This window comes from Cervus canadensis, chromosome 13 (genome assembly GCF_019320065.1).
Source record: "Cervus canadensis isolate Bull #8, Minnesota chromosome 13, ASM1932006v1, whole genome shotgun sequence".
Taxonomy (NCBI): domain Eukaryota; kingdom Metazoa; phylum Chordata; class Mammalia; order Artiodactyla; family Cervidae; genus Cervus; species Cervus canadensis.
This window is the reverse complement of record NC_057398.1, coordinates 51,853,229-51,881,060: the sequence shown is the minus strand read 5'-3', so window position 1 is coordinate 51,881,060 and position 27,832 is coordinate 51,853,229. Positions and strand designations below refer to the sequence as shown.

The 27,832-nt window shown below is 47.6% G+C and overlaps 2 protein-coding genes across 4 annotated transcripts in view; one reads left to right on the top strand and one right to left on the bottom strand.

Moving 5' to 3' along the window:
* CAPN2 (calpain 2) overlaps nt 1–18,135 on the top strand; it is a 56,512-nt gene extending 38,377 nt beyond the window's left edge. Inside the window, exons 10-21 of the mRNA XM_043485958.1 lie at nt 1,429–1,598; nt 3,362–3,373; nt 4,547–4,758; nt 5,859–5,895; nt 6,837–6,902; nt 8,326–8,383; nt 11,323–11,387; nt 12,345–12,413; nt 12,900–12,978; nt 14,824–14,940; nt 15,200–15,258; nt 17,173–18,135. Coding sequence (XP_043341893.1) covers nt 1,429–1,598; nt 3,362–3,373; nt 4,547–4,758; nt 5,859–5,895; nt 6,837–6,902; nt 8,326–8,383; nt 11,323–11,387; nt 12,345–12,413; nt 12,900–12,978; nt 14,824–14,940; nt 15,200–15,258; nt 17,173–17,196 — 968 coding nt within the window. The 3' untranslated portion in view covers nt 17,197–18,135. The remainder of the gene's footprint in view (nt 1–1,428; nt 1,599–3,361; nt 3,374–4,546; nt 4,759–5,858; nt 5,896–6,836; nt 6,903–8,325; nt 8,384–11,322; nt 11,388–12,344; nt 12,414–12,899; nt 12,979–14,823; nt 14,941–15,199; nt 15,259–17,172) is intronic.
* Nucleotides 18,136–19,508: 1,373 nt separating this feature from the next.
* The window catches only part of TP53BP2 (tumor protein p53 binding protein 2), a 66,412-nt gene continuing 58,088 nt past the window's right edge, over nt 19,509–27,832 (bottom strand). For all 3 annotated transcript variants that reach the window (XM_043485955.1, XM_043485956.1, XM_043485957.1), the window contains 3 exons: nt 26,589–26,755; nt 22,992–23,191; nt 19,509–20,439 (listed from right to left, as the gene is read on the bottom strand). In XM_043485955.1, the coding sequence (XP_043341890.1) occupies nt 20,398–20,439; nt 22,992–23,191; nt 26,589–26,755 (409 nt within the window). In that variant the 3' untranslated portion in view covers nt 19,509–20,397. The remainder of the gene's footprint in view (nt 20,440–22,991; nt 23,192–26,588; nt 26,756–27,832) is intronic.

Sequence of the window (27,832 nt, the reverse complement as noted above, 5' to 3'; positions counted from 1 at the left end):
TCTCATCATGATGACATCTGCCGATTGTGGAATATACATTGGGTGCTAGTCTTCACAGCAGACTTCTGGGGCAGGCACTTTATTATCATCTCCATCTTTAAGATGAGGGGACTGAGGCTTGGTAAAGTTAAATGACTTGCCCAAGGCCACACAGCCTTGACTGTGCCTGGGGTTAAGAACCCAAGCAGTCTGGCTGTAGAGTCAGCCTTTAAGCACTGCAGTGGCAAGGCATGGTCATATATGGATTCTCTGTTACAGATGAGGAAACTGAGGCACTGAGTGGCATGCTTGGGCCACAGAACAAGTAGTCAGACTGGGACTAGCTGGTGCCCGTAGCTCTGTAGCACGCAAGTTCCAGAGGTCCTAGGAGACTGTCCTCTGCCTCAGACAAGACTATCTTCTACCCCTTATTTCAAGGGTTGGTAAACTCTCTCTTGAGGGACAGATAGTTGATACCTGGCTCTGTGGTCCACCCAGTCTCTATGACAACTATCAACTGTTCCTATAGCCCAAAGGCAGCCGTACTTAAATGAATGGATGTGGCTGTGTTCTAATAAAACTTAATTTGTAAAAACAGGCATCCAGCAGCTTATAGAGCCATAGTTTGCCAAGCCCTATATTAGATGATTGGAGAAGGCAAAGGCAACCCACTCCAGTATTCTTGCCTGGAGAATCCCATGGACAGAGGAGCCTGGCGACCTACAGTCTATGGGATCACAAAGAGTCAGACATGACTGAGTGAATAACACATACTAGATGATGCCTTTATTTCCAGAATCCAAGTATTATCCTGTCAAGGAAGGGGAGGTGATCACCTTAATTATCCTTAAAATGAATGAATCTCAGCTCCTTCCAGCACCATGGGAGTGGGCAAGGGCACAGGCCCAGGAGGACAGGGACACAGAACAAGAGGCTGAGATTGTGCACTGGATGTTCCTGGCCCTTAGTTCATTGAGGGGGCTGCAGAGCTAGTCCCCAAGTCTCCCTAGCCATGCCGTCCAAGCCATCTCTGACCCCCGAGTTAGAGCCTGGTGAGGGGAGGATAAAGTAGGGGATGTCGCAGCTGAGCCAAAGGAGAACTGGGCCTCAGCTCTGACCACCCTCTTCCGGGGTGAGAAATGCACCGCACCCCCTCACACACACCCCTCCCCAAGCCCAGCCAGCTTGAGGAAAAGCAAGAGAGAACTGCAAAGGGGAGTATCTAATTTAGGTTCCTGTGAGGTTCAGACAAGCCCCCAGCCCTCTGCTGCTTCGTGGCCCATTTCTGCCCAGATGGGCTGCTCACCAGCCCTGGTCTCTGGTTCCTCTGCCATCTCCCCCAGACCCTCACCGCACTCCCAGCACCCTCCTCCCCCCATGCACATCTGCCGGGCCGGGGGTCCGTGTGTTGTGTGTTGGGTGACTGACCCCGCCCCTCTCTGTCTGCAGACACTTTCTGGATGAACCCTCAGTACTTGATCAAGCTGGAGGAAGAGGACGAGGACCAGGAGGACGGGGAGAGCGGCTGCACCTTCCTGGTGGGTCTCATCCAGAAGCACCGGCGGCGGCAGAGGAAGATGGGCGAGGACATGCACACCATTGGCTTTGGCATCTACGAGGTATGGGGGCGGGGCGTCCGCGGGGGCGGGGCATCTATGGGGCGGGGCATCCACGGGGGCGGGGCTCCGTCTTCCCTTCCTTCTTGGCTCTTCTCAGCCTCTGCCAACCCCAGAGGCAGACCTGGGGAGGGGACCCCAAACCAGAAGCTTGGCCAAGGAAAACCAAAGCCAGGGTCCAGGCCAGTCTTAGAAGAGGTCATGCAGGGAGGTCCCTGCAGTTGGTCTGTGTCGCTGGAGGCCCCCTTCCCCTACAGCCAGCTTCCCGAGGTCCCACGCTATCAAATAGCCTCTGTGGCCCTTCTCACATCCCCAGGCCTGGCCCTCTGGTTGGTCACCAGCCTCTAGTAAATCAAACAGAGGTGAACTGAGGACAGAGCATATGGAACCACACCGGGCACCAGCCTGAGGGCAAGAACTGAGCCAGCAGGTGCCACTCTGGTCCGAGTCCACAGAGCGTCTGCTCTCATGGCAGAGCGCTGGGCAGAGGAGCAGTTAGTTGGTCACAGGCTTCCGTCAGGGCTGCACTGGTGGAGCCCGGCCCCCGTACAGGCACGCTGACTGCCCCCATGTCCTTTCCTCTGGAAGTTTGCAACATAAACCAAAGTCCAGCTCAGCCACAGTCAGAGAGCAGCCACGTCATTGCCCGCACTGGGTGCCCTGCCCATTCCTTTCTACAGCACAGAGAAGAGTTTCCCCCAGTCTGGGGTGAGCAGTGGGAGAATAGGGGTGAAAGGAGGACTTCAGAGCCGCTGAACTGGGGTGCACATCAGGGTGATGGGGGGCCCTGGTGATGTGCTGGAGCTGGCTCACTCTTCCTGGCTCACTCTTCACCTTTCAGTGAAGTCACATTGGCAGCCCAAAAATGGCCCTGGCAAGGAGTGGGCAGTATTTACACTGTAGAAATTAGCAAATATTGCAAATCAGCGTTCCCACCATACCCCGAGAGCCGGGCTCCCAGCACAGCACGTGCGAGTCAGGCACAGTGTCGGAGAGAAGGCTCTCTGCTCACTTCACTCATCAGGGCAGTGATCTACCTTCTCACACCAACAGGTGGAGTTGGGCAAACACCATCTTTGCTAAAAATGCACACAATTTCAAGCTCCTCAGTCTCTGAAGTAGGAGCTGAGGACTTCAGAGCTGGGAGAGAATAACCACCAGAAAAATACAGACTGAATTGTGTGTGACACACAGCCCACCCTTCCCCCCGCCACTCACAGGCTAGGAAATCTAGCCATGGGCTGCGAGAGCTGAGAAGGACCTGGGGGTCGTTTGTTCCCATTTTAGAGATAAGGAAACGCAGGCCAGAGAAGGGAAGTGACTTACTTGAGAAAATACAGGTGGATGTGGCCAACACGAGCCTAGAACCGATCACCTGCTGGCTCCAGGCCAGAGCACACCCTGATGCTTCTTCCAGTGGCTCAGCCCTGTTTTCCCTGGGGGGAGGCAGGGTGTAGGCTTTGCTGCAGGCAACGGGGTAACCTTGGACAGTCACCTCACAGCTCCAGGCCTCAGTTTCATGCTCCATAAGTTAGGAATGGTGCTAAGGGCTCATCCTCATTATTGCCAAGTCCTAAGAATTTCTTTTAATTTTTTTAAAATGTGAGATGCTTTGAGTTCCTTGGAAAATAATTACTTTGATGACTTAGTTATTATTACCAAGGCTACAGAAGGAGTGGTGTAACAAAGGAGACCATCTCAGTGGTGACATTTCTTTCTGGAGCTCTTCCAGAGTCTGAATTACACATGCTTTCCTTTATTTGCAGGTTCCAGAGGAGGTACGTCTGGCATGCGACAGCCCCCATCCTTGGGGCTCAGGTTCACCAACCAGGAAAAGGCTTAGACTGCTGGCTCTGGGGTCTCGTGAAGCCTGGGCAGGGCCTTGTGTCTATGCAGAGTGAATGCCCACCCCCGCCCCCTGAGCCCTGGTGAGGTTGTTCAGGTCCTAAGTCTCAGGGTCTAAGTGAAGGAGGAGGCATCCGGTACAGTCTCCATGGAACATACTTTCTCCCCGAGGCCAGCAGAGTCAAACATGTTTAGTCCTGGGTGCAGGTTCCTTGCTCCTGGGACTGTGGGAGACTCTTCTCGGAGTCCTGTAGTGCTCCTAAAACAAGCTAGAGGGACTTCCCTGGCTGTCCAGTGGTTAGAACTCTGCACTGCCATGGCAGGGGGCGCAAGTTCAATCCCTGGTCGGGGAACTAAGATCCCACCTGCCTCATGGCGTGACCAAAACAAAAACTGGCCAAAAGAGAAATGATGAGCCCTGCAAGTGGTATTATAAGAAGATGGGGGAACACAGCAAGGGACCTGGACCCCATTCCCAGTTCTGCCACTTGCAGGCTGTGTGACCTTGGACAGTTTACCTGTCCTCCCTGAACTTGAGTCTCTTCGTCAGTAAAACTGATCAACCGTCCACCTCGCCAGATTGTTGGGATGCATTGAGAAACGTGAGAACACTTAACAGGCCCACAGTTAGGCTTCACTGAGTGGTGAGATGCACAGTCGCGGTGTGTCTTTAACGGCCACAGTTATTCGAGTCGACACACACGAGGCAGAGCAGCTAGTGGCGTCCTGGGTCTTTATGGGTGCTGTGGACAGGTGACACCCCGGGCTTGGGAGCTGGGCCCCCTCCTCACCCTGGTCCTGTCTGCTGGTGTCAATGTGTCTACACCACACAGAACCGAGAAGATCCCAGCCGTGTGGACTCTGATGTCCCCGGGTCATTGGAGGAAGGCTGAGGACCTCTGTCCGAGCAGAGAGATGGGGTGTCTGCAGACAGTGGGTGAATGTGGGTCCCCTATTATGTGTGTCTCTGAGCTGCGGTTTGGGCTGGAAGGTTTGCTCTTTATCCCAGCATTGTGGCTGGGATCCTCTTATCTCAACAATTGGAGAGGGCGGTGCTTGGAGCCCTTCCCTCCATCCTCTCCCACGTGCTCCTCTTTCTTCACCAGTTGACTGGACAGACCAACATCCACCTCGGCAAAAACTTCTTCCTGACAACCAGGGCGCGGGAGCGGTCAGACACCTTCATCAACATGCGGGAGGTGCTCAACCGCTTCAAGCTGCCCCCCGGGGAGTACATCGTGGTGCCCTCCACCTTCGAGCCCAACAAGGACGGTGACTTCTGCATCCGGGTCTTTTCCGAGAAGAAAGCCGACTACCAGTAGGTCATTCAGCCCTCCTCCTCCCCGCCCCTTGTTCCTGGCCTGCCTGGAGCAACCTCACTCCTCTGAACGTCAGTTTCTTTTTCTGTAATACCTGCCGGCATTGGAATGACACGGTCCTGTGTCAACCTCAGTCCTCTCCCGGGGAAACCTCAACCACCCCACCCCCCGCCACCAACTCTGCCATCTCTAGGTCTCTAGAGAGCTATTGAAGGACTCTAGTGCTGTACTCAATTCAGCAAGGACTATAGCCACTCAGGATCTTTGGGGTTAGAAAGGGGTGGTGGCAGAGCCAATCGCAGAACCCAATTTCACGGCCATGTCTCCGAATGTCCACCAGTAGGGGCAGTGCTGGTGGGATCCTTGTGTTCCCAGTCCGCCGGCCTGGCAGAGCCGAGGGTGTAAGTCTCCCTCCCCCAGGGGGACATCCCACCTCTCAAAGGTGTCCACCTTCTTGTCCCAGGATATTAATCCTGATTCCAGCTGTCAGCACCAAGAAGTCCTCGCATCCATCCTTCTGTGAGGCATCAGCATGGTAGACGGGGCTCTTGGTGGTCTAGTTTGAGATCCCAGCAGCCTGAGGGAGACCCTCCTGGGCTTAACTTCCCTCCCTGTGGAGCAGAAGGACCCAGCCCTGCACACAGGCCTGTGTGTGGGATAAACCAGCCAGTGCCTGAGCTTCATTTGAAATCTCCCCCAGGCCTCCCTGGCTGTGTCTCCTCCTGCCCTTGGCAGAGCAAGTAAGCAGCAGGGTATGTTGATTCTTGGTGTGAAGATTTACGAGGGCAAAGAGTGTTTCCAAGGGAACCTAAAAGCTGTTCTCCAGGCCCGAGCACGACCGCCATAGTACATGGGAAGCCTGTGCTCTTCGATAAAGACCAAAAACTAGGGACCAGAAACATTCTGACGCACCAAGTTTTTTTTAGATTGTTTCTGCTTTAATTTCTGCTGAAATTACGGGATGTGTTGTCACAAAAACTTGGGATGCAGAGAAACCCCCTGTGCCCACCCCACACAGGGTGTAATATCCCAGTTCCATTTTAGCAGGGATTTCTGCCCACTCCCTCTGCAGTAACACACACCTTCCTTCTGTTTCTAGAGTTGTCGATGATGAAATCGAGGCCAACCTTGACGAGGTACTGTAACTGAATTCCATGCCCTCTGTCCCACACAGCCCAAGAGGAGAGGAGCAGAAAATAACCCCAGGGGTTTCGGAGGCCCCTGGGACTTCAGGAGCACAGCTTGAAACTGGGGTGTAGCCCTGGCCTAGGAGTCTGAGAGTGCCTCCTGCCCTGGCAGCTCTGGCCGCCACGTGGGGCCTGGGCGGTGCCCTGGGCGTAGCCCACAGGTGTGGGTGCCATGGAGGATGGGACCTCCCAGCTGCTCTGAGCAGTAGGTGGTCTTATCACTCCTCTTTCTGGACCTCAGTTTTCTCATCGATAAAACAAAAGTGCTGCACAAGATTTCTCAGGTTCCCTAGAGTCCCCAGAGTTGTGATTCGGGGTAAGTCTTGAGGGCTTTGAGGGCTACAGCTCAGGCCTTTCAGACTTGGCCCAGGTGGAGGAAGAAGAGCATGCAGAGGAAGGAGTGCTCTCCCGGCCGTCCCGATGCCCGCCGTGGCTCGATGATTCTGTTACTCGCAGCTGCTGAGGCTCCAGGCTCGTCACCTGTCCTCAGTGAGACACAGAACGATTTCCAACAGCCTCATGTCTGTGCTCTCGACGTGGTCAGCATCCCTCCAGAACTTGCCAGCTAGTCTTTATGCTTCTGAGCACTCATTAATTAGGCCATAAAAGTCCATTTCAGTGGAATGTCGGAGAGGATGTCTATGTGAGAAATGAGAGTGTAACTCCCTCTCACATAGTATATAGATTTCCTCTCGTAGGTTTTAACTAGAAAAAATTCTTTTATTAATTCCTCACCTGTCCTTAATCTCAACCCCAGTAACCTTAGAATTCAGGCCCAAGAGAGGGAGAGAGGGTACCTGAGCAGGGAGGGGAGGCCACCCTGGAAGGGAGAGCAGACATCTGCTGGTCACCCTGTCTTACCTCACTCCTGGGCCTCCCTCGCCTTGCAGATTGACATCAGCGAGGACGACATCGATGATGGATTCAGGAGACTGTTTGCCCAGCTGGCCGGGGAGGTGAGTGGTCCCCAGGTCCCTGTTATGTGCCCTGCTTTGATGCCAAAGAAGAGACAGTCTTTGTCCTCAAGGAGACTTCCATTTAAGCAGGGAGCAGAAACAAAAAACAAACAGAACAAAAGCAAAGAGGAGTTGCAAATGGAACTGAGGTTTCCGCTGAGATTCCTTGCTAACGGCCTCCCTAGAATCTTTGCGCATCAGTCACCAGGGGCTTCCGCTGTCCGGTCAGCGGAGATCCTCCTACCTGAGGACTCCAGGCCTCTCCTGTGGCTGTGTCGTTTGCTCTTTGCCACTGTGACCGAGGTGTGGAACTCGGCCCCTTCTCCTTGATTCCCACAAAAACATTTGGGGAGATGGAGGGTCTTTAATCTCAAGGATGTAAGCAACAGAGTACCAGACGTCCCTGTTCTTTAAAAAGAAATCTCTCAGATACTTGGGCTTCTGTCCACTACAGAGTTAATGGGCCTCTTGTTCCAACAACTTCAAAAAATGTCATTCTCCTCCATATATGGAGGACTCTAGCTCTTGCCAGTGGCCACCATCGACTCACCTAGGCCTCCTCATCAAAGACCTGAAGCAGGCACCACCTGCTTCCGCATGCCTCCTGGTTTCTAATGGAAGGAGCATCACAGAGATCTGTTTCCCCACTAATTGAATCATACACACTGAGACACACACATACACACCCCCCACGAAGGCACAGTGTCAATCTTGGTCTCAAATAATAGGTCTTGTCCCCCAGTTACAATATGTGTACGTGGACAGAGGCACCCACACCACTCCTGAGGAGCTCTGGCATCAGGGGCCACAGAGAACATGCTGGACCAGTTCTTGCAGACAGCTGGTTCCAACTAACGCCACAGGAAGCCAGGTCTGGGTTTTAATGAGAGAGGAAGGCATGCTGTGTGAGAACTGAGTGTAAAGGCTGAGTCTAAAGACCACAAACGTGGATAGAGTGGAGGATTTATTCTTTACTTTCTCTATAGCAAGGCAATGGTGAATGAACTCTGCCTGTTTTCATGTTGTACATTAAAGCACTAACTAAAATTCGGGCTGTGGCTGTGCTACTTATAGTGCCGTCTGGGGGTGGCAGCATCATCTCCTGGGAGCTTGTTAGAAATGCACATGCAGGACCTCCCTGGTGGTCCAGTGGCTAAGACTTCAGGGGAGCACTGGTTCGATCCCTGATTGAGGAACTAAGATACCTCTTGCCACACAGCAAGGCCAAAAAAATAAATAAATGAATAAACAAAAAATTAAATGCTTTAAAAATAAAGTAAAACATTAGCATCTTTAAAAAACAGAAATGTGCATGCATAGACCCTAGGGCTCCGCTGGAGCAGACACCAATTACACACCCGCTGCTCTATGCTACACACATCCCAAGGAAACCAGTAATGACACTCTGGTTGTGTGTCCACAGGATGCAGAGATTTCTGCCTTTGAGTTGCAAACGATCCTGAGAAGAGTGCTAGCAAAGCGTGAGTATCCCCTCCTTGCAAATCCCTCATCCTGCTCGTCCTCCTGCAATATGAGGGGACACGGGGATCCTTCCCCTTCCCATCTCAGCTATTGTGATGGCTGAACCATCATTCCCACTCCTGCTCAAATACTGCCACCACCAACAAAGAACTGGATGAAGGAGGTTCTGCTCAATGTGATTTTGAAAAAAAGAAGAAAGGGCAAAAGTAGGACTTCCCTGGTGAGCCATTGGTTAAGACTCCTCACTCCCAATGCAGGGGGCATGAGTTCCCATCCCTGGTCAGGGAACTAAGATCCCACATGCCACGTGGCTTGGCCTAAAAAGGCAAATGTTTCTGGAATCTGGAGGTCAAGTTTCCAAGACCTACTAGCTCTGCAGTCTAAATGAAATTAGGTAGCCTCCCTGACTCTCGTTTCTTTATCTGCAAAATGGGCACATTATTACGTATCTCTTCAGAGTGACCGAGATGACATGTAGGAATTGCCTAGTACCAAGTCTGGGCTTTGTAAATGGTGGCTGTTACCATGATTAATTGGTAAGAAAGAGTGCGTGAGTCCAGACGAAGGGAGCCAGAAAGCACTCCCCACCGCTGGCCTCCTAGCTGTGTTCAGTGGGGAACAACTGACAGAGTGGCACTAGCTCACTGATTAGCCAAGATGAAAAAAATGCATGATCTCTCTTTCACTCAAGGGGATGGCATTAAAAAGGCTCATCTCCCAAATGTGTGTTTAAGTGCGCCTGGTTGGGCCAGTTCTTATTGGGAGAAATGTCACTTCAGTTGACCCAGTGGCCCGGGCAAGTGGCTTCAAGGCTGCAGAAATGGCTGCTTTCAGCCTGGGCTGATGGGCTTCCACAGAGAATGGACAGAAGTGGGTGGAAGCTCGAGAAGGAGCTAGAGAGCCATGGTCCTCACATACCCTTTCGGGTTTCACTGCTTCTTAGGCAAAAACTAGGGCTTCCCAGATGGCTCTAGTGGTAAAGAACCCACATGCTTATGCAGGAGACGTAAGAGACACCGGTTCGATGCCTGGCAACCCACTCCAGTATTCTTGCCTGGAGAATCCCATAGACAGAGGAGCCTGGCAGGCCACAGTCCACAGGGTCACACAGAGTCGGACCCGAGTTAGCACACATGCGAGCGAAAAATAACAAGGGATGGATGGTCCACCTCCCCAGTGTTGATCACCACTGCAGAGGTTAGAGAGAAGGTGTGTATGCGTGCACACGCAGACATACACACATAGAGGCATTTGCCCCTCAAGTTATCACGAGAACTGTGCTGCTTTGATAAGACAGCAGTCTGCTGAGCAGGGTCTGTAGAGTATCAGGAGTTCTCAGACCAAATCAGAAACAAGTGAGTATGTTGTTTGGTCTGAGTGTCAGTCTGGGAATTGTCTCCAGAAGTCCCAGGGACTTCACTCTGGCTCAATCCCAAGAGATGAAATTCCTCCTCTGGAAGCCAAAGAAGGTTCTAGGCCAGCAGGGTCTTCCATCACAGAGGACTGGAACAACACACCCTTCATGGGAACCACCTGTGGCCTTGGAACAAAAGGCTGCTTTTGAGCCTCTGTGATTCGAGACGCTACAGTTAGGGGGTCGATTGGCCAGAAAGGCTGGGCCAGGGCAGGGCTTCACCAAGACACGTCCTGGTCCTAGGCCCCCCTCCTCTGATCTGGGGGTGACGAGAAGATGGTGTTTACCCTCAAGGCCACTAGGCACAAGTGAGGTCACGGCTCTTCAGCTGTGTGGCCGTCATGAGCCCAGGGACACTGAGCCTCATTGTTTCTGCACAGATGTGGGGAGGGGGAGGGGAGGGGTATGGCCAGCTCAGATTCAGCTGCTCTTTGTTGGGGGCACAGCAGTGGCCCCCCCACACCTCAGAGCTCGGTACCTTTCCCTGAGCAACACCAGTGACTTCTCTTACTGCCCAAGGGCCCCATGCACCGTCTCGTGCCCACACAGAGCAGGGGTCAGTGCCCAGAAGGGCAGCTTGGAGACAGGTTAGGTCCTAACCTTTCATGGCAAAAGGGGTAGGCTCCCTTGAAGGCTGTGGGAACAGACTCACATCTGTGACGAGGTGCTCACTCCACCTACTGACCACCAACCACACGGGATCACCTTCCGAGTGACTCATCCAGGAGAATACAGGATCCAGCCCTCAGTTCCCACCCAGCTGGGGACACAGAGGACCCCTGAATGCCTGCAGACAGATAGTTATGTAAACATCTTCCTCTTCAGGGCCCAGCCTAGAATGAACACATGGGGCCTCCGATCTGTCCACAGGTGGCTTTGCACTTAAAGACCCAGACCCTTATCATCCTGTTATTTATTTAAAAAACAATTGGCCTTCCTTGGCAGTCCTCTGGTTAAGACTCCATCTTCCAATGCAGGGGGCAAGGTTTCAACCCCTGGTCGGGGAACTAAGATCCCACATGCCATGTGGCATAGTTAAAAAAATTTTTTAACAAAATTTTTTAGAAAGCTCTTATTAAAATCCTGAGTGCCCCATGGCTAATATACAGAGAAGTCAAAAAAAGGTAACATATCTTTGCACTGTCCGGGTATCGTGGCCATCAGCCTCATGTGGCTATTTAAAATAACGTTAAGTGGCTCCTCCCGTGGCTCAGAGGTAAAGAATCCACCTGCAATGCAGGAGACGCAAGAGACACTGGGCTCCTTCCCTGGGCGGGGAAGATCCCCTAGAGGAGGAAATGGCAACCCACTCCAGTATTCTTGCTGGGAAAATCCCATGGACAGAAGAACCTGGTGGGCTACAGTCCATGGGGTCACAAAGAGTCAGAAGTGACAACAACTTAGCACACCCAAGTGGATCCCATGTCAGGGGTGCAGATACAGGGTGTCCCTGCCCCCCTAGAAGGTCGTGTTGAACTGCACTGCTCCACAGGATGCTCCTCTCACACTTCTTTTGTCTTCTAGGCCAAGATATCAAGTCTGACGGCTTCAGCATCGAGACCTGCAAAATCATGGTGGACATGCTCGATGTATCCTTTAACAGGCCCCGAGGACAGAGGCTGGGGGGGCAGTGTGAAACTCCACTCCGGGAAGATTCAAACACACGCTTCCTTCCCCTCACAGCAGCCAGCTGTCCCCGCTGGCTGAGGTGTAGGGCTGTCGTCAGCACTGACCTCTCTCGCTGGGGAAATCCAGGGAACTTCAAATGAGGGAATGCGAGATGCCACATCCCCCAGCCCCCCATCACCACCCCCACCAGAGGCTGAGTGGTTCCTGGGCTCTTGAAGAAAATGCCCAACAGCACACCCACAATCACCTGCCCAGAGCAGTTTGGACTTGTTACCTCTAGGGGAACAGTCCCTAAACTGTGGTATTTCTGATGTGAATATTTCCCAGGCATGATTTTTCTTCCTGATTTCTAAGATCGCCCCTGCCCCCCCAACAAGAGCACAGTCCTTCCTCTTTGCTCTGGCCCCTTCCTAGGCCACCACCCAGCCCCGAGGCCGACTCATCACCCATCCAGTGTCCTTCCTGCTTCCTGAGAGGTGCTGGGCAGGAGTGGTCTGGGTGGTCTAAGCTTCTCTGAAGTTTCATCTAGGGGGCTCATGGCACCTGCTGTGAGCTCCCCTCACAAAAGTCCTCTTAGAAATAATAATTCTCCCCAAATGGGCAAGGGCCAGGCCATTAAAAGCCACCTGAAGCCTCTGCATATCATCCGACGGCTCATTGCTAGCAGGACCTGGGGCCTTCAGCAGACCACCCCCAGACCAGTCAGCACGCAGAGTCAGGGGGCCTGCAAGTCTCTACTGGGCCCTTCCACCAGCCCTTAGATGGAGGTCTAGCCTGTGTGAAAAGCGGGAAAAGGGCCTTCTGCGAGAGCTCCTTGTGGATGACTGGGGTTACCAGACTCCCCAGGGGAGAGGACAGAGGAGGTGACTCAGCCCGGGTGGACCCAGACGCTGGGAGCTTTCCTTAACTGAAGGCAGTCAGATGGGAGTGGCAAACTGGGACTGAAGGAGTTCTACATTCTCTGGACGAAGATTCAGAAATACCAGGTGAGAGCCCATGAAGGCCGGGCGGCAGGGGTGGTGGGTCTGTGTCGGGATGTGGAGGAACAGCTCCAAGGGGAGGGGATTGTACCTGTGATGGAGCTCAGAATGGGTGCAAACAGGTCAGGGCAAATTAAGTGGTATACCTCCTGTGTTCTGTACTGGAAACGGGGTCATCTAAAAGCCACCATCAAACATCCTGAAAAGGTTTGTATAACTGTAATCCCTTGTAGTTTGGGTTTCTGACAGCTCAAGTGCAAAAATTACAGAAGATAGTATCAGGGCTCATGTAGTTGGCTAGGTGATTTGATGGGCTTATTTATAATCCAGCTCACACAAAGAGGCAAAATACCACTTAAGGCTGAAACGTGGATGATTTTCCAGGGCCAAAGTAGAGGCAGAGACCTGGAAACACCCCAGCCCCACTTAGCACATAGCACAGAGGTAACTTGCTGTCTTTCAGGTCATGATTTTCTGTTTTGCATGTTCCAGAAAATTTACCGGGAAATCGATGTGGACCGGTCTGGAACCATGAACTCCTATGAGATGCGGAAAGCATTAGAAGAAGCAGGTAATACTTCCTCACTGTATTTTCTTTCTTTCATCTGTAGAACATGCGAAAACTTAGACTATATGATACAAAGCTTGGTAAACTATGAAATAAAGTAGGCGCTGGTTCAATACAAACACATCCTTTTCATTCACCTTTTACAAACGAATTGGTAAAATGAAATGGAGTCCAGGATGTGTCTGCTCTCTAAGGCTTCTTGAATCCCATTTCCCTCTGAGGGCCCTGGCAGGTTGCAGGCAAAGTCAGTTCTCAACAGACCCACCACCCCAACTCCCCACCCTGTTCAGGTGCAGAGCTGGTCCAGCAGAAGTGGGGTGTCCAGCTCCACCCTTGAGTGAGTCCCTAACAGAATGTGATGTCCATAAAAAAGGACATAAGCTATGGGAGACCTGCAGAGTGGGAGACTGGTGTGGGGACAGATATGACAACATGAAGTTGTTCACTCGATGGGATAATGCTTCAGCAGAGACCCCCAATTAAGTGGTTTAAACAACATACACCGTTCTCTCACATAACAATTCAAGCTCAAGTCGTCCAAGGCCAGGATGGTGTGTCCTGCTGTCAGGGACCCAGGTTCCCTCTGTCATATTGTGTCACCAGCCTGCAGAGCATTGCCTTTATCTGCAGGACCAGGACAGCCTGCCAAAGCCACACACTAGCAACAGGCTGACAGAAGGAGGGAAAGACGGTCTCCTTGTCTTCATAAATATATGGGCTTCCCTGGTAGCTCAGCTGGTAAAGAATCCACCTGCAATGCAGGAGACCCCAGTTTGATTGCTGGGTGGGGAAGATCCCCTGGAGAAGGGATAGGCTACCCAGTCCAGTATTCATGCGCTTCCCTAGTGGTTCAGGCAGTAAAGAATCTACCTGCAATGCTGGAGACCTGGGTTCAATCCCTGGGTTGGGAAGATCCCCTGGAGGAGAACATGGCAACCCACTCCAATACTCTTGCCTGGAGAATCCCCATGAACAGAAGAGGCTGGCGGGCTACAGTCCATAGGGTTGCAAAGAGTTGGACATGACTGAGCGACTAAACATACACACACACATAAAGTATTTATTATCTGGCTGCTTGCAATCTTCCTTGCGTCATATGAGATCTTTCGTCATGTTATGTGGACTCAGTAGTCCGTGGTGTGCGGGCTCAGTTGCCCCGAGGCATGTGGGATCTTAGTTCCCCAACCAGGCATGAACGCGTATTCCCTACACTGCAAGGCGGATTCTTAACCAGTGGACTACCAGGGAAGTCCCGGTCTCCTTGCCTTTAATGGCACACATCACTCTGTACACAAATCCCAGTGCCAGGGCTTAGTCACAAGGCCTCAGAGGACTGCAAGGGAAAATGAGAAATGTAGCCTGAATTCTAGGCAGCCATGACCTGCTAAAAATTCTACTACTATGGAAGACGTCCTTGGTGGTCCAGTGATTGGTGGTCACACTCCCAAGGCAGGAGGTCTGGGTTCAATCCCTGGTCAGGGAACTAGATCCCACATGCTCCAACTATAGAGCCCACATGCTCCAACTGAAGATCCCGAATATGGCAACAAAGATCCTGTGTGCTGCAGCTAAGACCCAGGGCAGCCAAATTAAAAAAAAAAAAATCTACTACTGTGGAAAAAGGGAGAATTAATATTGGTTTAGCATGAAGAGTTTCTGCCACATCCATCCGGCAACGGTAGAGGCACTGGGTTTGCAAAATAAACAGTCTCACAGCAGAGCAGCCAGGGGGACCAAAACAATGACAACTGTCATCTAAACTGCCCTGCCGGGTCCCCAGCCTATACACAGAGCCCAGGGGTGCAATCGAACACCTCACCATCAGTTTGCTTATTCATTTAACTTCAGGTTTCAAGATGCCCTGTCAGCTCCACCAAGTGATCACCGCCCGGTTTGCAGATGACGAGCTCATCATCGATTTTGACAATTTCGTCCGGTGTTTGATTCGACTGGAGACACTATTCAGTAAGTGCCCACGGGGGGAAAAGACCCATTTCAGCTCTCTCGGCAGGAAAGCAGCCTACTTTTCCTCACGGGTGAAACAACCTGAGCCAGAGATGAGTCTGTTCAGCTGAGAATGGAACTCCTTCTTTAATCTGGGGATAGTGGGAAGAAATCATAGCTGTGACATTCGATGAAATCAGCTGCCAGTCTGGGGAAGAGGATAATGTGATCTTTGTTTCAGCTCCCTCATTTATGCGACATCCTCTTTCTGCCTCCACAGGGGTATTTAAGCAGCTGGACCCCGAGAATACTGGAATGATCCAGCTCGACCTTATCTCTGTAAGTCAGCAGCCTCCCAGCCCTGACTCCTAGGGGAGAAATGCTGTTACCGGGGCGACGAGGCCTGGAGCTTTTGGTCTGTCAGGGACAGGCTGTAAATGGTTATGAGATCCCCAACTGCACTTCTGTTTGGTTGTTCCCAACTACCTATTGATTCTCCAATCCAAGAAAATACACCTGGCTCCTCCTGCCATGAGCTTTGCCTTGAGAATAGCACAAAGTTAGAATAAGGAGAGGGTGGCTGCAGAATGTCTCTTAGAAAAATGACCTGCTAATTAGCATGCATGGGAGAAGGTGCTTATGCAAAGAAGTCCTTTGGCTTAAAGTTAAGTGGGTCTTAAGATCTGTCATTCTTAGTTCTGCTTAAAAGGACTTTCTGAGCAAATTACTTTTCTCCACTTCCTCTGCCCTTAAAGTAAAACAAACAATAGTGAACAAGCTTGCCGTATGTAATAATTGTATTCATATGGTCTGGAACCTCAGTAACAGCCACCTATAAAATGATCACCAATCCAAATTCAGTTGGTACGCCAGTTCCACAGAAAGCAAAGCACAAAGTGTTCTCTTGTCATCCAAAGACGGAAAGTACTCTCACTTCAAAGAAGGAGGTCCCTGGGGTTACTTTCATCCTCGCAGGGCCCCAACCTGCTTTTCCTCTGTCTGAGGGGGAGCTGAGCTTGGAGCAGCAGCAAGGGCTACCTACAGAGGGTGGGTGGCATGACCAGTGCTGGGGGGGATGGCCTGATCCCATGGGCCAGAGAGGAGCAGAGTGGCAAGAAGGACAGGGGCTGGGGTGGGGGGATGAGGGACTGGCACTTCTTTCCTTGAATTTAGAACTCTGGAGGAACCCAGCAACTAAATGATTCTTTCACTCTGCTATTATGCATTTTAAAGTAACAGGAGGCAACTGCAGATACATTTTAGCTGGTTCCAAAGAACACTAATTTGCTTAAAACTCATGTAACCCAGGAAATAACTCTCCCCTGAGACTGCAGTTAAGGTAGAGGCATTCCAGTTGGGGCCTAAACATGCCACGTGTGACGTTTGCAACTGTAGCCCCCTTTATCATTCTCGATGGAAATATTCCTCCCCGGCTGCCACCGTTCCCTACGACCAGCCCACTCACACCACCATCCCCATTTCCTCTGAGAAGCATCTTACCCACTGGCTTTCCATCCTTTCTAAGCCTTTCCTTTTACAGGTCCCTGGAGTTCCCCACACTTTTTTTTTTTTTTTGCTAAGGCAGTAACAGCAGGAAGATCTCCCCTTTGGTTTGCCATGATGGTCAACCTTGCCTGCAGGTTAGACCTAGGAAGCTTTAAAAAGTCCTAATGTCCAGGCCCATTCCATACTTAATTTCATTAGAATCTGGTGCAAAGTTCCCAGATTCCTCCAATATAGAACTAAGGTTGGAAACCACTAGTTTAAGGGTTTATCCACACCCCAAGCTAACCTCTGATGTGACACTCTGAGGCAGAGAGGTGGAAATGCTAATTCAAGTGTCCAAATTTCAGGTTTCATGTGCTTCAGTCAACCCTGTAATTCAATTCATGACCACCTGATTCAAATAACCACTTTTTACTGCCCTGTAAGAAGCTAGACTCTAGAAATCAGGTAGAAAAAATGTGAGTTAGTGCAGTCATATCTTAACCCTTAATCTTTGCCTTGAGAATAGCAAAAAGTTAGAATAAGGAGAGGGTGGCTGCAGAATGCCTCTTAGAAAAATGACCTGCTGGCCACAGGATACCTGACTGTGTCCATGCATATTGTTACTTAATGTAACATAATGATTGTATATTTACAAAATGGCTTTAATCAGCTTTTCTGGTGCAACAGTCAATCTTTCAAAATAATCTACACCCTTTGAGTTTAAAAAGTGATCCCTGATTTCTTTTTTTCTTCCTTTCCTCACAGTGGCTGTGTTTTTCAGTACTTTGAAGTGATAACCAATCTGCCTGAAGACTTCTCATGAAAGAAAATCAGCTGAGGATTAAGCCTCCACGGAGAAACTTTTTATCTAGATCTTGAAATTATGGGAATATTTACTTAAACTGATGATTAGAGCTGAAAATGATAATGTCGACTTGAGAAAGCAGCACTTTCAGATATCAAAGTAAAAGATTTGCATATAATCATACTAAATGAGTCACTTAAGCCTTGACAAACTTAAGAGAAAACCTTCCATCTGTATATAGTATACACTTTTTACTTTTACACACTTTCCCGTTTAGAGCAATATTAAATCAGGAAAAACTGCAGGGAGGTGTTGAACAGCTGAGCTTAATTGAACATTCAGTCAACCTCAAAGGACACAACGTCCCTGCCAGCAATAGTTAAAGCAACTTCAAGTTTAAAAATGCAGCTGTGACATCTACCAAACAGTTGTCCAGGGATTTCTCATTGCCCTTGAGTAAAATGGAAAAATATGATGCATCATGAAGGCATCCCAAGAGGCCAGGTGCGAAGCACATCTCAGTCACTGGGTTAAGTAAGAGATTTTACATAACATTGATCGGTTAACCAGCATGTCTTAACTCAAGTGCCGGAGTGCATCTGGTCTTAACACACTGAGCGTTATGATACCAAAAGGATGCTCCTCTGGCTCAGCTGAAGCACTGACCCAACCTGGGCATCTGTCCACAAGCCCACTGTGATGGAAGACAGCACAGCTGTTCGCCGCCCGCCTCAAACCTTCCCGAACTTCCCCGCTAGCGTCCATGCATGGACTGGGGGGACGTCTCGTAGCAACCCCCAGGGAGACCACGCGAGCTTGTTTCCTGGCTTTACCTTGGGGAAAATGCTAGTGACATTATACAAATACTGCCTTGTTGCCTTATCTTCTTCCAAGTGTACTGTTCAATAAAGAGTCGCCCAGGCGATCCCACGTGGGTGCTGTTCTTCCTGGAGAGGGGCAGCAGTGAGCACCCCCAGTCACAGCCCATCCCACTCCAGCGAGGTGCGCGTGCTCCCTCCGAAAATGCCTGTATCGGGAGGAGGGGCCTGCTGATCTACCATTTCATGGAACTGTAGAACTTTGTAAAAATCCAATTCAGAAGCTCTGATGATTGACCCTAAAGTTCGCTCCAATGCCTGCTGCTGCTTGGTCTCCTGAAGAGGCACCAGCAGTTTCGTGCTGTGCCTGCCACCTGCATGTCCCTTTGGTGGAGGGGGCAAGAGAGATCCAGGAAGGCATGCAGCTAAACCCCTGGTCAACTGCTGGGGATCCTTGAGGGATGGTGGACGGGAAAGATGACTAGGAGAGAGGTGAACGGCACTCACTGGCTACTGGCCTGACCTCTTTTGATGATTACCACTTACTTCCCAAAGTCAAATCCTAAGAACACATAGCTGCTCACGTTGGGCCCACCTGAGATAATCTAGGATAATCTCCCTATTGTCAGGTCAGTTGATTAGTAAATTTAATTTAAATCTGAAAAATCCTTGGCAGTACCTAGATTAGTGCTTGGTTAAATAACCAGGTGTCTCAGGCTGCTGTAAAAAGATACCAGAGGCTGTGTAGCTTAAACATTTACCTCTTCATGGTTCTGGAGGCTGGGACATCCAAGACCAAGGTGCCAGCAGATTCAGTGTCTAGTGAGAATGGCAGCCTTCTTGGGGTATCCTCACAGAGTATACTAGACTTTTCCTCTTATCAGGACACTAATTTCATGCAGCCCCACCCTCATGTAAACCTAATCACCTCCCAAAGGCCCCACCTCCAAATACTATCACACTGGGGGTTAGGGCATCGACATGAATTTTAGGGGGACACAAATATTCAGTCCACACAGGACAAGAATATGGGGGACTGGAAGGGCATCTTCAGAATTTTGTCTACCACACAGGTCCTCTGACATTTCATCCATGTTTTCTCTATTCACTGTTAGTCTGAAAGGCACAGAATGTTCTGCTGGCTACCTTCCTTTCTTGCTACAATTTACTACTGGTAAAAATGTCTAAGGAAACGTGACCACTGGTTTTCTCACCTGTATCTTCTAATAAATGAAACAGTTTTACTATGCAAAATGAGGTCCCAAACAATTCACAAACTTGGTAACATATTAATGTGCAGGCTGGGTCTATATAACTTTACATCCTGTAACTCAATGTATGAAGAATCTGAAAAAATGAGGACACAAACAGCCTGTCAGAAGCTCTAGGTAAAGGTACAAGTTTCTATCACCATGGCCTCTAAGAACTTTTATAAAATGTCTTAATTCCATATCAAAGACCACCACAAAAATCACAAATTGCAAAACTGAGCAAAGAAATACTTGTGTTTAATCACATGGCTGGTAAAGAAATACTATTTTTCGGCAGAGTATGATATTCCAATGACTTAGGAACTTGAAACACAGTTGTTAATGACATAAAAAACTAAAGCCAGTAAAAAGCTTAGAGTCAAAAAGTTTAATTTTATTGCAATTGTTTTTAAAGTCAACTATGATCTTGACAAATATCATGAGTAAGTCTATAGCAAGTCTCTAATTTCTGAGATACAAAAGACAATAAATATAGATTCAAATCTCAGCCTAAAAACAATCTAAATCTACCTGTAGTGTAGTGTGGTTTCAATATTTCAAAGATACGGTGCTACAAGGAATCACACCATCAAGTTATTGCTCACAGACAACCATCAAACAGTCCTTCTCAGACAATACACAGTGGGCGGCACCTTTGGGCCTCCATCGAGTCCCCCGCGGGCCTGCTATTCTGGGGGACAACCAGAGATGGCACCATGGGGGCACTGGTCCTTCTGGTGGGAGCTCAGGGATGTGGCAGGTGCTGAAGAGCACCAACGGAAGCAGGCCGAGAAGCTGAGCCCCCAGTAGTCCAATAAGTGGTCCCATTTCTTGCAGAGAACAGGATTGTCACCATGTATCTCTCGGAGTACAACACAGGGCACCTTGCCCAGCGCAGTGCACCAGCTTCCTGCCAGGCTCTGCTCCATCGAGCTGAGCATCCTTCGCCAACAGTGGCTGCTCCAAGCCTTCATCTGTTTCCAGAGCTCCTTCTTCATGGCTTTCAAGTTACTGTCATTAAAACGAGTCTTGAGAAATTTCTGCCACAAACAATCATACTGTTTCTTCTTAGTGGTAACAGAGGTTAATTCTTCATGAACTAAACATCTGCAAAGTTTCAGGCCAAGCTCCTTTGTCTTGGTTTAATTCTTGGGTATAGCTGTTAAAAGAATTTTTAAAATATTTACATATGCACAGACATGGGAGTATAACACACCTTCAAAAAATTATGGCGGGGGGGGGGGCGGGGTGTGTGGATGTTGATGTCACAGGAGAGAAATTAAACCAAAGAAAGGACTCTCTGCCATGTGAAGCAACCAAAGTAGCTGAATAACTCTTGTTGTCGTAGGGGTTCCCTCAAAAGCAACACCTATGGTGCAGTGATACAAAATCTGGGATGGCTCAGAGCATTAACTTCCTCTACGCAGCCTACTGAACTGTAAATCAAATCCAACAAGGACCACAAAGGACTAGAAGTGACTTGCAATACTCTATAAACTCCAACACGGATAACTTCCGTTCTGAGGGAAAAGATAAGGAGTTGAAAAGTCTCTTTTAACTTTATGCACAATGGACATCACATGGTGTCATGGGACTGGAGACTGTCATGAATGAAATGCCACAGACTAAAAGTCTACAGATTTGAGGGAGGATAAGTGGAGTTTTTTGTTTTAGGATCTTGTGCTTTTGTGTTTTCCATAACAAGAGCTGAGAAGGAGAGTGTTCATGAAGCCAAGAGCAAGTCAAACTAGTCATTCAACTGGCAAACAAAACAAAACCCTTCCTCCTCCCGCCTTCTCCTCCTCCAGACAAAGGGAAAAAAAGAAAATCGAATCAAACTTCAAGCCAAACTGACAGGTTAACTGAGGAATCAATGTTATATCAAGGACTGCTTCTCTCTGTGAGGAAAGATACTTGGCCAGTACAATTTTCAAAACTTGTATGTGAGCCTCTGACTAAAAATCCAACATTTAGGCAATTTTCTTTTTAAAAAAACTTCAAAAGAAACCCAAGAAAGTTGTGTAGAGGCCACTTCTATCTAGGAAAGATTTCCAAAGGACTAAGAATATTTAAATGTTGCATTAAAATGAAAATCTTCAATCCAGTCCACTGATTTCAGAACCTTTGAAAGCCATACACAGGAGGAGAGCTTGGTCTCTGACCAAGTGCTTCCACACTTGGAAATGAATCATTCTCCCCACGTTTCAGTAACCACTGGACCTCTCTGTTAGAAAATTAAAGTAAGACCCAAATAAGCAACTACCTCTAAGAGGCAGAGCTTTCCCCAAGAAACTATAAGAAGTAAAAGTACACATTTGCTCTTGGTGTTCATTAAAGAAGGAAAGTGGCTGCATGTAAGAGATTATGCTTCTCTGGCACTAAAAAGTCTTTCTAGAAGCAAACATGAGGGCTGGAAAGAGAAGCATCTCTATATTTCTACTATCGTCTGGTAATTTGAAAAACTTTTTTAAAGGGGCTCCATGGCTTGTTTTGTTTTTTTTTCCATTTTCATTTTGATCAAATGAATAAATATTATCCACACCCCAAATGTTTACTTAATAATAAATTGTGCTCCCAGAAAGACAGGAATCAAGATGAAAGTAAAAGTGAAGGTCGCTCAGTATTGTCCGACTCTTTGCGACCCCATGGATTATACAGTCCATGGAATTCTCCAGGCCAGAATACTGGAGTGTGTAGCCTTTCCCTTCTCCAGGGGATCTTCGCGACCCAGGGATTGAAACCAGGTCTCCTGCATTATAGGCAGATTCTTTACCAGCTGAGCCACAAGGGAAACCCAAGAATACTGGAGTGGGTAGCCTATCCCTTCTCCAGTGGATCTTCCTGACCCAGGAATCAAACCAGGGTCTCCTGCATTGCAGGAGGATTCTTTACCAACTGAGCTATGAGGAGTCAAGATGCATGAAGTCATTTACACTGTACACCAAACAACAAAGGAGAAGAATGAGTCAGAATGAGGAGACATGGGCCAGAATCCAAGCTCCGGGTCCCAACACAGGAGTCATTTCAGCCATCTCCCCAGAGAGTAATGCCCAGGCAGAGGGACACCCAGATGCTCCCTGGTTTAGGACCTCAAGCTGGGCAGAAGCTCTCTGCAGGCACAGACCATGCTGGCCTGACAAATGATGAGAATACAGTAAAAATATCTCCCATTTGCTGTACATTAGACTCCGTCCAACTACACTAGCCTTTCCCTGAAAATACCCCCAGAATGTCTGCCCGAAGAGAGTAGCCCCTTGAGACTAATATAGATATGTTATTGGTTTATATGTGCTGGTATGATTTGATTACTTTCTTGGTTTATATGAAACAAAATTCAACGGTAGAGCAAGAACAAAGAATCTTGCCTCCGATGCCCTGTTCAAACTCTAGCAGATTCACAAATCCTGACTTAAATCCAAAATGTATTTCAAATTTCATAAGCTCAATTCCCATCACATTGTCCAATTATCTTCACTCTATTTATAAATGAAGACAGAACCCCAGACTTCTAGGGGCTGGTAAACCTGTAAATATGCTATTGATCATAATAGGAATCACTGGAAATGAGGTTCTGGGTCTATTTTTAAGACTATCAAAAATGTTAAATTCTACTTCTCATTAACAAAGGGCAGCAGGCCGCACTGAATCTACACTACACGGCAGTTTTCCCCAAGCCCCTCTCTGACGCACATAAAGACATCATTCACTTACTCCCAGCAAATTGCGTGGAACGTATCCTTCCTTGTCGTTCAGGCGGGCCCACCACCATTCAATCTCGTCTTCGTCTTCCCTGCGCACGATTGTCATGCAGTCTCCTTCCTTCATGGGCAGCTCGTCATCATTCTGAGGTTCATAGTCCCAGAGCGCATAAATGACCCCTTTATTCATTATGCCCATTTTCTCCTGAACTCCTAAAATCATGTAAGATACAGCACAGAGTAAGTAACTCAGAGGATACCACGCTCAGAACCTGCAGCTCCATGAAACTAAATGAGAAGTAATGGGGACCTGCTGGAATGGGAGAAACTACTACATTAAACATTCAACAAATAAACTTCCTGGGGACTGGGGAAGGAGAGGAAGGCCGCAGGGTAGAAGGAACATATAAATGACAAGTTAATGTATGCTATCAGCTTTAAACCAGCTCTAAAACTAACCAACACTTTATAAGCAGCTCTCAAAACTACTCTCACACAGAATACAAAAACAATTACAAACCCAGGAATGAAAAAAACAACTGCTCAAGTCTAGAACATTAAAAAAGTGAACGAGCCATCTGTCAAATTTTAGCAGACTCACTAAGTGTGATGACCAAGGAACTCTGGGATCATTTTTGTTCTCTACCTAAAACTTAAAGCAGGCAGAGAAAAAAGAGTGTTGTGCCTGTTAAAGTGGTTTCTATCAATTTCCAAATAAGGAAAGATGGAAGAAAAATATATATAAAATGTTAGAATGCAGAAATAGGGACAGGTATTAGGATATAAAAGTCTATGTATAGTCAACTTGAATGAGAATCAGAATTCTAAAGGTCCTTGAAGTCCACAAACTGGGGGAAGGAAAAAAAAAAACCCCAAGTGCTCATTTTTTACCAAAGTTAACAAAAGATTTGCAGATGAACTAGGACTGCAGGTTTCATCTTTCTCCATTTATACCTCCCTATCCTCTAAGGTGACGCTAATAAGGAGTAGCAATCATCAACAGGCAGGCAACACAGGGGAAGGGGAGGAGGAATTAGACAACAATCTCCTGAGCAAGGCAGACTTCATTATTATTTTCACTTTTTAGAAAAGCCAGGAAAATATCTGCTTGCTTATGAATAGTCAGGTCTTTCAACCTATGTGAACCTAAATTATTAATTATAAACTTATTTTTCCTGTGTCACTGATGTAACACACGCTATTTGTCTCTCACTCTGGGCAAAACTAGAAATTAAATCATTCTTTTCCAAAAGAAAGCTCTGCCTCTCTAGAGGGTCAGGTTTCTACTCATGGGGACAAGTGAATTTCCAACCTTCCTGTTTATATAAGACATGCAAAATATGAGAGATTCACAAGGACAATGAGACTTAACACAACCATGATTCCACTAAGTTTTAAAGCTGGCCAGATTTGTTATCAGTTTGGGATGGAATGATGCACTTGAAATAACAACTTGAGTCTCAATTCCAGGAAAATCATTAGACATGAAAGACAATTTCTCATTGTTTATCAAACGAAGAGTTACAAATTATTGTTTTAAACAGTTTCTGAGGGCCTAAAAACATGCTCTACCTCACTGGTAATTTGGGAAATGCAAACTAAAGCCACAATGGGATAGGATTCCAAACCCACCGACAGTTAAAGAGAACATGCTTGACAGGCCTCCCTGTGACCTGCGACTACTTCTAGGGACACCAGGAGATGAGGACAAAAATGGTCACCAGGGCAGAAAGAAGGAAGCAAGGAAGAGAGAGGGAGGGCGGGAGGAACGAAGCGGGAAAACAAACCAATGTCCGCCCAAAGTAAAGTGGAAATATAACTTGTGGTAGAGTCCCAAAGTGGAACAGCAGCCCAGTGAAAAGAAACGTCAGCTACAAGCAACACCACCAATGAATCTCAAAAGCCACAGTGAATGAAAAAAGAAGCCAGAGCATCACTAGTATGATTTATTCTATATAAAGGTCAAAAACAGGTGGATAAACAGTATTAGTTGTAGGAGTCATACAGCGGTAATACAACTATTGTTATCAATTCCAGGGGGCGGTCACGTCCCCATCGATGGCTGAGAAAGCTCAGGTTCTGTTTCCCAGGCTGGATACCTGGATGCTTCACTGTGTTCAGTCTAGTAGTGTCAATAGCATCTAGTACGCATCAGAAATGCTCTCAGTATCCATGATACATTTCACAAATTTTTTAAATTTCTGGTCAATATGTCCTTAAATGTTTTTAAAAATCATATTTCTTATTAAATATAGCTCAATCACCAATATGAGCCATATTTTTTAATATATGTTTTTAATAAAACAAAACACATATAATGCTGATTTTTAAATACAATAATACATCAAAATTATTCTTCGATCTAGCGTTCAGAACATAAACAGTAAATGATCATAATACCAACAATAAAAACTAAAAGCTAAGAGATAAAGAAGAGAACCTGCGATCTGTGATTCTTCCTCTGCCCCCCTCCCTTCTCTCCTAGAGCCTGAAAACAGGCCTAATGACACATGGAGAGCAGTCAGAGAAGACGTTTCACCTTGGGCACTTTCCCATGTCTGATGCTTGAGTGGTTCGGGTCCTGGGACCTGCTGCCTCATTTGTCTCTGGCTTTATCCTTTCTCCCTTCCTCTCAAGCCAGTCTAAAAACAAATACTAACCTCAACTTCTAAGATTTGTAAATAAAAAAAAATTTTTTCCCTGTAAATAACAATGCCAACCAACATCTATCCATCTAAAACTTCAAGTCCATTTTTCTCTAGGTACAGCACTGATGTTGTTATCCATTAGAATCATAAACTCAAAAATAAGAGAACAAAAGAGTCAAAAAATTAGCTCTAAAGTATATGTGGTCTACTTTGTGACAAGTCTGATTTAGCAGGAAAACTTGAATCAGTTGGATTCTTAGTCCAACAATGCATTTCTCTTGATCATCTTAGAAGGGGGGAGGAGAGTTCTGTGTACTTATGCACAAAGATACAGCATCATTTGCCAAGTACTGAGGTCTTACTAGAGGATCTTTTGATGGTCAAAAGCTATTAATCTCGCTAGATGCAATGTTGCATCACTGTCTTTTGTTGGTAAAGATGTCCCTGACAATAGTTGCTTCTAGACACACACACACACACAAAAGCTGCATTCACATTTGAGATCAAGGCTGCCCTATTTTCAATGCCTAGGACAATGTACCAACACAAAATGCTTTCCCAAGTAATAAGTGAAAGTAGCTCAGTCGTGTCTGACTCTGCGACCCCATGGACTACACAGTCCCTGGAATTCTCCGGGCCAGAATACTGGAGTGTGTAGTCTTTCCCTTCTCCAGGGGATCTTCCCAAGCCCAGGGATCGAACCCAGGTCTCCTGCACTGCAGACAGATTCTTTACCAGCTGAGCCACAAGGGAAGCCCAAGAATACTGGAGTGGGTAGCCTATCTCTTCTCCATTGGATCTTCCCAACCCAGGAACTGAACCAGGGTCATTGCAGGCAGATTCTTTACCAACTGAGCTATCAGGGAACACCCAAATAATAAGAACACTTATCAAGTGATACCCTAAAGATATAGGATACACGAATGCAGTAATCAATACGTGTGCATCTAGTTGCTTCATACCATACAGAAATTGCGAGCACTGGGTGTAGCCTTCTTCCATCTCCTCACACTTATCAGCAGCCGTCTGCATGTCACTGTAGGTCATGGCGAACACAGCGGCCCCTGACTCCACCAAGAACTTGCACACCTGGACGTTGTTGCAGGAGGCAGCGCAGTGCAGCGGGGTCCTGCGGAGAAGGACACAGCAGGGGCTAGAGACGGCTTCCTACACTGAACGACAGCTGCTGCGACAGAGGATCTGCAGAGAGTCCTCGAGTCTGTCATCTACCAAGCCCCTTCTGCAAACCTTTCTCACAGATTTTTGAAAATCAGTTAAGCACAGATATCTGAGCCCATCTGAGAATCACAGAGCCACAGAGGTAAATGTCAGAGTGCTGGACTTCACCAGGGCAGGGGCAGCACGGCAGGTGAGAGGAATCGAGCACCGGAGTGCAAGGACATGAAATGTGTCTGATAATCTAAAGCAGGATAAAATGCATTTAGTTCCACGCTCTGCAGCATCCAGTCTAATTATTTCTGCCACAGTGGAGGCTGTAAGTCTTTAAATAACAGGCCTTTCCTCAAAACATGCACCTTTAAAATCCCTTTTGAAGGAACTAAGTTGCATCTAGAGAACTCCCTTCATCCAACGCTTAAAATCCTTACTAAAACTTAATTGGGAAAAAAAAAATTGCCAATTCAATTTAGACCAGAAAAAATGACTGTAAAATACACATTTCAATCTCTGGTGAGCAGATACTTATGAATACCATGACAGAGAATCTTCTCTAGCACCTCAAATGTCTTGTAATGTATTATAAATGACTCCAGATTCATAGGAAAGGTGGAAGAGTCAGGACCACTGCTCAAACTCAGAAGACAGGCTTGAGGACATTAATCAGGCCCTGAAGTACATGAGATTTCACTTCTTTACCCTCTTCTTTCCTCCCCTCATCATCTTATTCCCTTTGGGTCTTTCGGAATAGAAATGTATTTCCTGTCACCTGTCCCAATCACTGTGTTCAATAGTTTGGTGAATATGACTATAGATTTTTGAACTGCATGGCTTTTATAATAGTGAACAATTATACATAACCTAAACTCCCAATATTAGGAAAACAAAGGCATTATGACACATTAAGAATTTGTTTTGCTTATGTTATAAAGTTAAACTAAAAAAGTAGGCATAAAAAAATACTACACGAAAAAAAAAAATACTACATGTTATCACTTACATGTAGAATCTAAAAAATAAAACAAACAAA